Source organism: Mirounga leonina, unplaced genomic scaffold (genome assembly GCF_011800145.1).
Source record: "Mirounga leonina isolate KUSES-001 unplaced genomic scaffold, KU_Mleo_1.0 Mir_168, whole genome shotgun sequence".
In the NCBI taxonomy this organism is placed as follows: Eukaryota; Metazoa; Chordata; class Mammalia; order Carnivora; family Phocidae; genus Mirounga; species Mirounga leonina.
The window spans coordinates 24,087,481-24,100,039 of record NW_023270426.1 but is presented as its reverse complement, the minus strand read 5'-3'; the positions used below and the strand labels follow the sequence as shown (position 1 = coordinate 24,100,039).

The 12,559-nt window shown below is 40.6% G+C and overlaps 2 protein-coding genes across 2 annotated transcripts in view; one reads left to right on the top strand and one right to left on the bottom strand.

Annotated features, from left to right (window-relative positions):
• Positions 1–12,559, top strand: part of PFDN1 (prefoldin subunit 1) — a 68,915-nt gene that overhangs the window by 46,311 nt on the left and 10,045 nt on the right. The window lies entirely within an intron of this gene.
• On the bottom strand, positions 258–957 carry LOC118016711 (ubiquitin-40S ribosomal protein S27a-like). Its single transcript, XM_035014286.1, has 2 exons — positions 648–957; positions 258–585 (listed from the first exon to the last, which is right to left on the bottom strand). The coding sequence occupies exons 1-2, from the start codon at positions 955–957 to the stop codon at positions 431–433; spliced, it is 465 nt and encodes a 154-aa protein (XP_034870177.1). The 3' UTR covers positions 258–430.

Here is a 12,559-nt window from a genome sequence, read left to right as displayed (position 1 = left end):
GTTCTAATCGAGTGTACAGTTTATCTTTTAGTCATTTGCTGAAGGGAGCTATTTTTCAGAGATCTCTGCTACTCTGACCCAAGAGACTTGAGTACTAAAGTGTATAAAATGTCTATACTCTGAAAATTAGCTTGATGGTGTCCCACCTTCATCTAGGTCACTAGACCCTCTGAGTGACTTTTGTTGTTGTTGTTCATGTCTTTTATTATTATTATTATTTTTTTTAATTTTATTTATTTGAGAGAGAGAGTGAGAAAGAGAGCACAAGAGGGGGTAGGGTCAGAGGGAGAAGCAGACTCCCCGCTGAGCAGGGAGCCCGATGTGGGACTCGATCCCGGGACTCCGCAATCATGACCTGAGCCGAAGGCAGTCACTTAACCAACTGAGCCACCCAGTTGCCCCATGTCTTTTATTATTAACCCATATACAGTTACTTGTCTTCTGGTTTGTTGAAGCAGTAAGTCAGACATTTGCCACAATAATGTCTGTCGAAGCGACTAGCCATGAAAACTCCAGCACCACACTCATCTGAAGGGTACTCCCAACGAAGGCGACTGATTTTGCCATTCTCATCCACCTTATAGTGGATGGAAGGCCAGTTTAACCTTCTTTCTCTTATGCTTATTATTTCAGGAAGTATGCTTAGTATTTCAGGAAGGCCAGTTTAACCTTCTTTCTCTTATGCTTATTCTTCTTGGGAGTGGTATAAGACTTCTTCCTTTTCTTAGCACCACCACGGAGTCTTAACACAAGATGAAGAGTGGACTCCTTTTGAGTGTTGTAGTCAGACAGAGTGCGTCCATCTTCCAGTTGCTTGCCAGCAAAGATCAATCTCTGCTGATCAGGAGGAATTCTTTCCTTATTCTGAATCTTGGCCTTTACATTTTCTCTTGTATCCGAGGGTTCAGCCTCGAGAGTGATGGTCTTCCCCATAAGAGTTTTCACGAAAATCTGCATCTTGGTGGCGGTTCCACCGCAGATGGCAGATCGGAAAGGAAAGCTGCTTTTATTTTTTTTAATTAAAAAAAAATAATAATTGCAAGTTAGTAAATTCATCTCTTTTCTATGTTTTGACTTGGAAAGTAGCGAGTGATGTTTCTCTTGCTGTCCCATGTTTTATGATTTCAGGTATGAATACTTATCTCTTTATAGAGTTCATTTGCATTCTCAACATTTGTAAAAATGGGTGTTTGTTTTAAAATAGTTTTTAGTTATTTAAGACTTAAATCTAAAAGAGCCTGATGTTTTGGAAGCCCTAGAGTTTATAGTGTGAACTATATATATTCTCTGTCCTGGTGTCTTAAGGCTTAATGTAGCTGCATAATCTTCCTCTTTGGCTTTTAGAGAAGAATAGGCATGAGTCTGAAAAAGCCCAATACGCTCTTTTTCTGGTTGAGTATTCTTTATTGGTTATTATCAATATTTTCAATGCCTTGGTCAGTGTATATGTGTTACGACCCAAGTGCTGATATTTACCCAAATGTAAACTGTGATATATTTCACTTCCTTATTAGAAATATTTCAGCTCAGGGATGCCTGGCTGGCTCAGTTGGTATAACAAGTGACTTTCATTTCAGGGTTGTCAGTTTGAGCCCCACATTGGGGGTAGAGTTTACTTAAAAAATATTATTTCAGCTCTGATGAGAACTTAGATGTGACCATTTCAAATAGATTTGCCCTGGTAACTAGACAGTCTTCCTTATTTGTAAAATATATATTACAAATATTTTACACATACATCCCTCTGATTTCATATATTGACTGATATGTGTGTCTTCGTTTTATGATTAAGGTAAAAGAAGGATTTGCATTCCCGTTAGACTTGAGTTTAGCTTTCTGCATCTTGAGTCTATTATTCCTTTTTTCTAGAATGCATTCCCAGGGTGCCTTGATTTACTCCTTGGAATATTTGTCTATACCCGCACCGGACTATCCCTTTCAGTGCTTCAGAGGGTTGTTGACTGACCTCAGGTTTCACTGCTTTGTGCTTTATATGGTCTAACTTTTCTCGGTGCCTAACCATGAATATTTGTCTTTATCCCCTCCCTCCCATGCCTGAGAGTTCCTGCAGTTACTTTCAGCCTGTCTAGAAAATGATTTCTTTCAATGAGGTAGACTTTGAATTTTCTTTCATGTTAGTGCATGCCTCCCTGCTCTTGGAGCTAGATGGTAAGGGGAGGTTAATCAGTATATTTTCTTTACCTGAGATTCTGACTCTGGTCAGTCCTTACAGCACAGGTCTTCCCTAACCTGAAGTAATAGATACTGGCCAGAGGAAGTGAGTTGTTCGATACTCAGTGTGGACAGGCCACACCTATATTAATGAGCACACTCTGCATGTCAGCTCAAAAGAACAAGATCCATACTGATATTTGAACCATAAATAGAGATCTCCAAGTCTCCTAGATTTACAACAGAGCATTCATTACCCTAGATTCCTAATTTAAATACCTTCTGCTGAGTTAGGAATTCTGAATTCTAGCCCTTGCTGTACTCTAAGCTTCAGTGTCCTCATCTGTAAGATGAGAGGTTGGATTAGAAGATATCTACGGGCACTTTTTTTTTTTTTTTTTAAGATTTTATTTATTTATTTGACAGAGAAAGACACAACGAGAGAGGGAACACAAACGGGGAGTGGGAGAGGGAGAAGCAGACTCCCTGCCGAGCAGGGAGCCCGATGCGGGACTCGATCCAGGGACTCCAGGATCATGACCTGAGCCGAAGGCAGTCGCTTAACCGACTGAGCCACCCAGGCGCCCTCTACGGGCACTTCTGTTAAATTTATCGTTATAACCTTGGTATTCTTCTGAATTGACACTTGCGGAGCAAAAATGCTCCCTTACAAAAAAAGATGAAAGGAGGCAAAACAAAACAAAAAGCAGTTTCCTTTCATGTCCACTTTTAATTTAAGAAGTTAATTGGAATCCTTTTCTCTGAAGGTAAAATAAAAGTAGTTGTCTGCCTGCAGCTTTGCCATTTAAAATGTAATAAAAGGTAACAACAGGGGCGCCTGGGTGGCTCAGTCGTTAAGCATCTGCCTTCGGCTCAGGTCGTGATCCCTGGGTCCTGGGATCGAGCCCCGCCTCGGACTCCCTGCCCGGTGGGGAGCCTACTTCTCCCTCTCCCACTCCCCCTGCTTGTGTTCCCTCTCTCGCTGTGTCTCTGTCAAATAAAGAAAATCAAATCTTAAAAAAAAAAATTAAAAGGTAACAACATCTTTTTTGATATCTTTGTAGTAGTTGCTTAAATGACGAAATCACAGATGTGCTTGTGATGGCTTAAGGTAGTATATTACGTACCACCCGTTTTAGAGATACTTTTGGATGGAGCCGTATTATTAATCCCACATACATAAATTAAAATAACATACCCAGGAAGACATCATTTTACTCATTTGTAGTGCTTTATTCTATACTGTCTTATAAAATACATCGTACTTAGAATCGTGGCAAAAAATGTTCAGGAAGTGTTATTAATTATAAATTCCTGAATGTACATGGACATTTTATCTTACTAAACAGTAAATGTATTTTTATGAATTTTAATCTGATGCAGATAGTTCTACTTTACCATTTTCATTTTTTCATTTTTCAGAGAATTTTTAGTACATTATTTCATTTATAAATAGAGTGTCTATGGGTGGTGCTGTCTTCCTAATTTTGATTAATTAGAGGAGTTTCTCTTACCTCACTTTGTCTTACTTGCCGATCTTTCATCTTTCACCAGCATAATAAAAACATTTGAATTCCATCACTATTCATGAAGCCATTCTTTTGGGTACATAATTATCTTGTGAGGGAATTCTTCCAAAATGGACACAGATGCATTTTACTCCTAACTCTTGTGGTAAAACAACTTAGTTCATTTTATTCTGCTTTTGTTTTTAAGAAAACACATGTGAGGGTGGAACAGTCCTCCAGATCAGGAAGCATTATCGGTTTCCACTGATGTTTTATATGTACTCTGTTTTTATGTGAGACTCTAAAAGCTCCAACTCTGCATGATGCTATAAAGACACGGAAAATGATTCTTTCTTAGGGTTGGAGGAAGTGATGACTAGTGTTTTTTTGCTGGTAGTATCTGATAATCCCCCCTCCCTTTAGCTATTCTAGGCATGTTTAGTTGTCAGGCGTTGTCGGACTAAATTGCTAAAAATAATAAATAAGGGGGAGGCTGTTCTAAGGCCAGCTCTTGCCACTGTCTGTAATCTGTTTAATTTAGTTCCTAGGGAGAAAGGGCAAAAGGAACATGGTGCCATTATCATTGAATGGATTTTTTGTTTAAAGTGCTGACAAGAACATTGTTTGAGCTCTCCTTTTTCCCAAGCTCCAATGGGCTCACGCACCCACATCCACTTGCAGTGTAGAGCCAGCGCTGGAGGCCTCAAAGAGCATGCTCTACTCAGTTGTTATGCTAGAGGTTAACCAGGTGATTGTGGTCTTTTGCTGGTCTTTTAATGTGGCTTTTGACGGTGGAAATATGCACTTAGTTTGTGAGAGAGGGTGAGAGGGAGAGAATGGTGATTACAGATGGGGCAGTGAGTGTGAGAATAAAGAAATCTTTCTGTTCAGTCCTTTTCCCTAACTCATTGTTCAGAGAGTCAGGTTGTTTGATGAAATTACCACACGTTTGACTCCAGTATACCTGTGCAATTTTAACTCACAGTGCCAGCATGAAGCTCTGCTTGGATTTGGCTCTTGACCCCTCTTTGCCTTTGGTTTTTTTCAAATCCTAGCAATAACTTTCTGTAAAGTAGACATAGCAATCTAGTACTTGTTTGTAAAGCTGTTGATCGCGAAGAAATGATTTAAATGCCTTTCCTGTCCCTTGCTATGTATTTACCAGTGGTGGAGTATATGAAAACTAGGACCAAATTTTCAGTTATATTCTGGTATTCTGCAGTTTGTGTTGACCCACCTGAGGGATTATTGATTTTTATATTCTTAGGTTGCTTAATGATTTTTGTATCTGAAGTCGTATCCAAAATCCAGAATTTTTTGGGTTTTTGGGGGCAGGGGGAGGTGGTCTGAACCTGACCACTTTAAGCACCAAAGAAAGAAATGGATTGGTTTTATTAGAGATTCTTTGGGGGGAAATGTCTTGGGAAGCCTATGTTAACGTAGAGCCTGGTGTCTACCTAAAGCTCTGGGATCCGAGCACTTGGACACCATAGGCTTTGGGAATGCTTACTTTTGGACATTTCTTAAGTCACCAACCTGCCCTACTCTCTAATTTAATGAAATCATGATTTTAACTGAACTAAAGGTTCTCAAATATATAACTTAGAACACAGTCTTCAGGATTATCTGTGCTCTGTATATGATAAAGTCTTGTGATTCATGTAAAATGACATATCTGGCAGTGCTTTAAATCTTTAAAAGTAGCTCAAAACAGATGTAATTTGTGGTTGAGTTTAATCAGCTCCAGAAATTCGTAAAGAAAAACTTCACTTTTTGTTCAGAACCTGGGCTTTCTTTGGAGTTCAAATTCAAAGCCTTCATTAATGCATACTCTCTGTCTGCTTTCTTTAGATAAGTGGTGAAGAAAAATAAAAGAGAAAGAAGGAGCTTCTGATTGTATAGTTGAAGCCTTAAACTGGATCAAGTTTCATACTAAACTATAAAATATCGATTGCCATAAACTTTTAAACTTAGATGCTTTTAATAGAGAGGCTGAACTTTTTCACTTAAAACTGATTGGTTTGGGAAGACTAAACGATTCCTGGATTTATGACATAAGGCTTTGGCCAATAATAGTTGTTAGATAGGCCAGAAGAAGTATATGCATATTTTTAAAAAGGCATTATTAAATGTTTGCTGAGTGTCTGAATTACATACAGTACTTTGGGATATGTCTTTGGAGGCTTTTTGTTCTTACTTTCATACATTAAGGAACGAACATAGTCTGTTGTATTTGCTATATGCCATGTGCTGGTATATGCAATGACGACAGAATTGGCAAAGGCCCTGATGGGCATGGAGCTTACATTCTGGTGAATGGGACAGGGTCAGAGATAATAAACAGTATAATTTATAAATGCTAAAAAGAAAAATACCTTGGAGTATGGAGACAGAATGATGGGAGTGTATGAACTGTTTTATATAGTATTGACAGGGAAGGTTTTTCTTATAAGGTGATGATATTTGAGCAGTAGCCTGAAGGTAGTGAGGGAGCAAGCTACATGTACATCTGGGAGAAGAAGACTCCAAGCAGAGGGACTAGCAAATATAAAAACCTGAAGGTGAGAGAGTAATTGACCAGTTGGGAGAATAGCAAGGAGGCCAGTTCAGCTAGAGCTGAGTGAGGTAGAGAAGAAATCAGGGAAGGGTCCAGGAGTAGATTATTATATAGGGCTTGCAGGCCATATTAAGGATTTTGGATTATGCTCTGGAATTGGGAGTTTGGGGATGGTTTTGAACAAATGAATGACATGATCTGATTCATATTTTAACGGGAACCAGACTGTGTACTATATTGAAAATAGATCAGGGCGGCTGGGTAGCTCAGTCAGTTAAGTGTCCGACTCTTGATTTTGGCTCAGGTCATGGTCTCGGGGTCCTGGGATTGAGACCTGTGTCGGGCTCCGTTTTCAGTGGGGAGCCTGACTGAGATTCTCTCTCTCCCTCTGCCCCCCACAAATTAAATAAATAAATCTTTTTTAAAAAAGGTAATAGATTATAAGGGACAAAGGTATAAGCATGGAGATTTGTTAGGAGGCTGTTGCATTATCCAAGTGAGAGATTGATGGTGGCTTGGACCAGGGCAGTGCCAGTGGAGGTGGTCAGCCTCTGGATATATTTGAAGGTAAAGCCAAAGACAGTTGGGTGTAGGGATGAAAGAGGACTCAAAGTTTTGGCCCCTCCTTCCTCCCATGTGTATCATTCATTCTCCTCTTGGAGAGATCTGGAATGGGTTTATGGGAGAGGGGTCATTTCACCTGGACCTTGAAGGTCAGTTAGAATTTTGTTTGCTTAGGGCTGGGGCAGAGGAGAGAACATTTCAGATCAAAGAAATAGTGGGGACAAATGTCTGGAAGTGGAATGGTAAAGGAGGTTGGGGTGAGAAATGAGGCTAGAGAAGTCTAAGAGAAAAGAGGTAAGGCTAAAATGAATGAAACCCACATTGTTTCTACTCACTTTGTGTAAATACTACTTGTTTTGGGCAAGTAGTTATTCCCAGTGCCAATGCTATTCATTTAGTGTGGTTTCCACATAGCATTCCATGTGTACTGGCTCCACAGAGATTCCACATGTTTATGGGAACACGTGTGCCATTGGTAATTCTTTGGTCAGTTTTTCCTAGTTGATATTCAAGTTTCAAAAGTAATTTTATTTTTTTTATTTATTTATTTTTAAAAAGATTTTTATTTATTTATTTAACAGAGATAGAGAGCACAAGTAGGCAGAGCGGCAGACAGAGGGAGAGGGAGAAGCAGGCTCTCCGCCGAGCAGGGAGCCCGATGCGGGGCTCGATCCCAGGACCCCAGGATCATGACCTGAGCCGAAGGCAGTCGCTTAACCAACTGAGCCACTCAGGCGCCCCCAAAAGTAATTTTAAAAGCAAATTGAAAGTTTGGTTTGTGATACCCAAGTAGAGATATTGAATAGATAGTTGGATATATGAATCTGACATTCCAGGCTAGTGAAATACATTGAGAATTACCTATAAATTGTCAGTTTATAGGTGTCATTTAAAGTTATAGAACTGGAGTAGGTCAACTAAGGAGAAAAGGTAGTAGAGAAAGAATGAATGAGAGTCATGGACTAAGCCCAACGGCACTGCAGCAGGGTGTAAAGCTCTTTCCAGAGGTGTGGACAGTGTGTAGTGTGAGTCCAGAGAACTAAGTGAATGCCTATATGGGCACGCCTGTGCTGAGAAGGGGCCACTCCCTCCATCGTGAGGAGACTGTCCATGCCCTTGGTTTTGTGGTGGCAGCCGGAGCTGTCAGCTCAGTTAGACTTGGGTTGCAAATGCTCTGTGGCCTTCTCTTCCTCGTACTGACCCTGGAGCTAGGCGAGCCTGGTCTGCTGAGGGAAACAGATTTGTTCCCTCAGGGAGGGGTTGCCGGAGGTAGAGGCCGGCACCAGGTTAGGCTCAGAGCTGAGCCCTCTGTCCGTGGGACTGTACTGCAGGGAGTGGTTGAACACAGGTCATTTAGAGCACAGGAGATAAGCAGCCCCGCTATGCATCTGTGGTATCTTGAGTCATAGTTGAGGGAGGTGGGTACTTACAGGGGTGAAAGCAAACATGCCTACTAGTTTTGAACTAGTTTTGAAGGTTAAAAGTTTCCTGAAGGGATTTTATAATAAATCGTACTTTCCCCATACACGCTGTCACATAGGCACACACCTAAATATGTGCACTTTCCTACCCTCTTTCAGTATATACTAAGAAAAGCTTTAACCTTTAGAATATTTTTTTAGTTCATCTTGAAGATTTTTAGCAAGTAGTAGGTATTGCTTTTCTTTGCTCAGATATGTGTAGCATAATGCCTTGGCATAATAATTAAGAATATGAGCTCTGAAATCAGATGACTATGAAATAGAACTCCAACCCTGTTGGTTACTACATGTTAGGTAAATTACTTTGTGTCTATAAGCCTAAATCCGCTCTTCTGTAAAATGGCAACAACAGTGTTGATGGAGAGGGGCAACAAATAATCTCTTTATTATCTGCCTAAGTGTGGAACCAACTGAAAGGCAGATTGAGAAAAAAAATTTTTGTCTATTTTCCCGTTATTAGTTAAAGGTAAGGTTGAAGAATGTGGCTTCAGTGTGCAGCGATACCAGCGGTTTCTGGAACTGATCCAGAATTAGGCATACTGAAGAGACGAATTCACCCAGCAAATCTCTCCACGTGTGGGACAGCCACACCTCTCTTTCTGCAGAGGCTGATAACTGTCAAACAAATGAAGACAATGTGTACCTTTTCAAGCAGGCAGATCCTGGCAAAGCAGAAGGAGCTGAGCAATATTGCTTTTTCCCAAACACGCCAGTCAGAAAAACCACTAGTCTTCCTGAGAGTAGATTGAGGTCAGGGCTGTAGCTGATGAATACCAGAAGTGAGGAGGATAAGCATTTCTCCCTTAAAAAATACTACCTTTTAAAAAAATTTTGTAATCTCTGTACCCAGTGTGGGGCTTGGACTCATGACCCTGAGATCAAGAGTCTCATGTTCTACCAACAGAGCCAGCCAGGCGCCCCCTCAAAATACCTACCTTTTAACATAATACATGTAAATCACTTGACATTGTGCCTGAAAAATACTCAATAAATATAAGATTTGTTGTTTGCATATGGTGGATGCTCAGGAGCTACTTACTGATTGAGCACATTGCCACCAAATGTTTGTAAGATAAAGGGTTTTTTTTTTTTTTAATGAAGATACACATATATACAAGGCTAACTTAACAAACACCTGTGTACTCACTACCCAGAATTAACAAATGTTAGCATTTCGTAATACTTACTTTTTTGTTATTTTATAAAAATAGTACTAATGAAATTGAAATCTCCTTTGTAACTTCCCTTCCAAGCCCACCTCAATTTTATTCCCATTCACCAGAAGCAACTACTGTCAGGTTTTTGGTGTGTATCTTTCCATTCCATGTTTTATGGCATCTTATATTTAACAAATGACATCTTATTGTTTGGATCTTTCAGTATTACCTTTTTTTGTTTTTGTTTTTGAGCTCTACCCACACTAATATGTAGTTCACTCATTTAAACTGCTCTAGGGTATTCTGTAAGAACATAAAACTTTCTGTATTTTATGCAAAGGACCCATTGTCTATACCTTCAGTATATATCATGTGAGTGTAGCCAAAGGGCCCAGTGACTTCTTCCATGTGTAGTATAAATACAGCCATTGGTAGGGGCTCAAGGGCGCAAGTGCCCCCAGGACAGTGATGTCTGCTGCTCTTATTTCCTGACAGCCATGGATTCTGTGGTGAAGCCATCTCATAAATTTCATGGCCTCTGCCTGTGTTTTATTTATTATTTATTTTTAAAGATTTCATTCATTTACTTGACAGAGAGAAAGACAGCGAGAGAAGGAACAAGCAGGGGGAGTGGGAGAGGGAAGCAGGCTTCCCGCAGAGCAGGGAGTCCGACACGGGGCTCGATCCCAGGACCCCGGGACCATGACCCAAGCCGAAGGCAGATGCCTAACGACTGAGCCACCCAGGCGCCCCGTCTGCCTGTCTTTTGAAAATGGAGATCAAGTATCCTTCTTAGAGCCAGAACCAGAATCAGTCAGGGAAAGTGAGGAAGCTGATTGGGAACCCAGGTTTCTAGATTCCAACCACGATATTCAGTTTTACTTTGAAAAAAATGAGGGTTCCTATACTGTGGTTGCATATTCCTAGTAGCTGGCCCTTCTAATAAGTTAGTGGTCCTTTTCTTATGAAATGGTAAACCCCCTAAACGCCAGCTCTTTGAGTAAAAAGATTGTAAGTGGTTTCTAAGAGACCTAGCATCTGGAAATTGAAGGAAGGGCAAAATGAAAACCACCCCTTGAATCATGTTTGCAAAGAGAAGTGTGCCAAGTGCTCTCTAATTATTCCAGTGTCATTATAAATTTAATTGGTGTTATGTCAGCTACTTAGATCAGAGCTAATAGCATATTAAACTCCATTCTGTTTGTACCCGTTCCATGGTAACTTGGGTGTGTGTAGAGTTGGGACAAGTGGCAGCTGTAACGTCTGGTCTGTAGAGTAATTTCATCATGGTATGAGCTTCTGGATCACCCCGGATGGAGAAGTGTCACTGGGTGATGTGAGCTGACCTCCTGGTGCCCTTTAGAACACGGTGAGCAATGTGAGCAAAGACCCAAGGTTGCTTATCTCACCTAGAGGTTTAGCTTAGAGTTCAAGAGCAGTAGTAATTCCTTAGTGATACTGAGAGGTATTAACTATTAGTTTTCCTTTTGTCTTTCTTAATGAAAAGAAAGCCAATTTGGGGGGAAAGCTTTATAAATAACTCTTTGATACTGGAGTATATTTGTAGTTCTCCAGTTATGCCCTCTGCTGACCTAGACAAATCAGCAGAGGAGGTGCCTATGAGTCATGAATCTGTGCTTATGGTGGCTTTGAGCTCTTGCTTGTTTTCACTGTCTCCCGTTCCTTTTACGGGTTTCCGGTTGCCGTATCTCTATTTTTTTAGTTGTATAAATATGTTCCTCGATTGGAAAGTAGTAATGTGATCACATAGAAATTTCCTTACCCTTGTTTGTTCATTGGCTCTCCCAGAGTACCTAATTAACTCATTAATCTAAATGTTTAGTACTTACACTGATAACATTAAAGTTAGTTTTCAGAAATTAATACGTCAGTTTATTTTACCTTGGCCAGTTTGTGTGTAATTTTCTAAGTTTTGGGTGGAGCCAAGACTGATTTGCTGTGAAAATAATTCATTAGGAGCTTGCCTTGCCATGCCTGTTTTTAAAATTTATTTAGTTATTTTGGAGAGAGAGAGAGCATGAGCAGGAGGGGCAGAGGGAGAGGAAGAGGGAGAAAGACTCTCAGGCAGACTCTGCTGAGTGCGGAGCCCAACACGGGGCTCGACGCGGGCCTGAATCTCACGACCTGAGCTGAAACCAGAAGTCGATGCTTAACTGACTGCGCCAGCCAGGCGCCCCACCATGCCTGTTTTTAAACACAGGGCTTTCATGTCCTGTCTTTTCTCCTTGTGGTACAGCATTTTGAGAAGACCAGGAATTCTTTTTTATTTTTAATTGAGGTGAAGTTTATGTAACATAAAATTTGCAGTGTTGTGAAGCCATCCCCACTTGTCTGATTCTAGAACACATTCATCGCCCCCCCCCCCCCCCCCCCCGCAAAGAAACCCTTATCCATTAAGTAGTCACTGGCCATTTCCCCTCTCCCCCAGCACCCGGCAGTCTTTAATCTGTTGTTTGTCTGTATAGTTTTGCCTGTTCTGATGTTCATACAAATGGATCATACAGAGTGTGGATTTTAGTATCTGGCTTCTCTCACTTAGCTCCATGTTCTCAAGGTTCATCCATGTTGTAGCATGCATCAGAACTTCATTCCTTTTTATGGCTGAACAGTATTCCCTTGTATTGTATATCACATTTTCTCAATTGATGGGCATTTGGGTTGTTTGCAGTTTTTGGCTATTATGAATAATGCTGCTATGAACATTCAGAAGTTTTTATTTGGACACCTGTTTTGATTTCTCTTGAGTATATACGTAGAGTGGAATTGCTGGGTCATGTGGCAGTGTTATCTTTTAACTTCTTAAGTAACTGCCAAACTGTTTTCCACAGCAACTGCATCATTTTACATTCCCACCAGCAGTATATCAGAGTTCTAATATCTCCACATCTTTGCCAACACTTATTTTCTGGTTTTGATTATATATAGTCATCCTGGTGGGTAGAAAGTAGTATCTCATTGTGCTTGTTAAAAAAAAAAATTGGGGGGGTATTTATTTGAGAGAGAGCTCCTGTGCAAGTGGGGGGTGTGGTGGGGTGGAGCCGAGCAGAGGGGAAGGGGAGGCGGGGAAAGACTCTCAGGCAGACTCTGGCACTCGGCCTA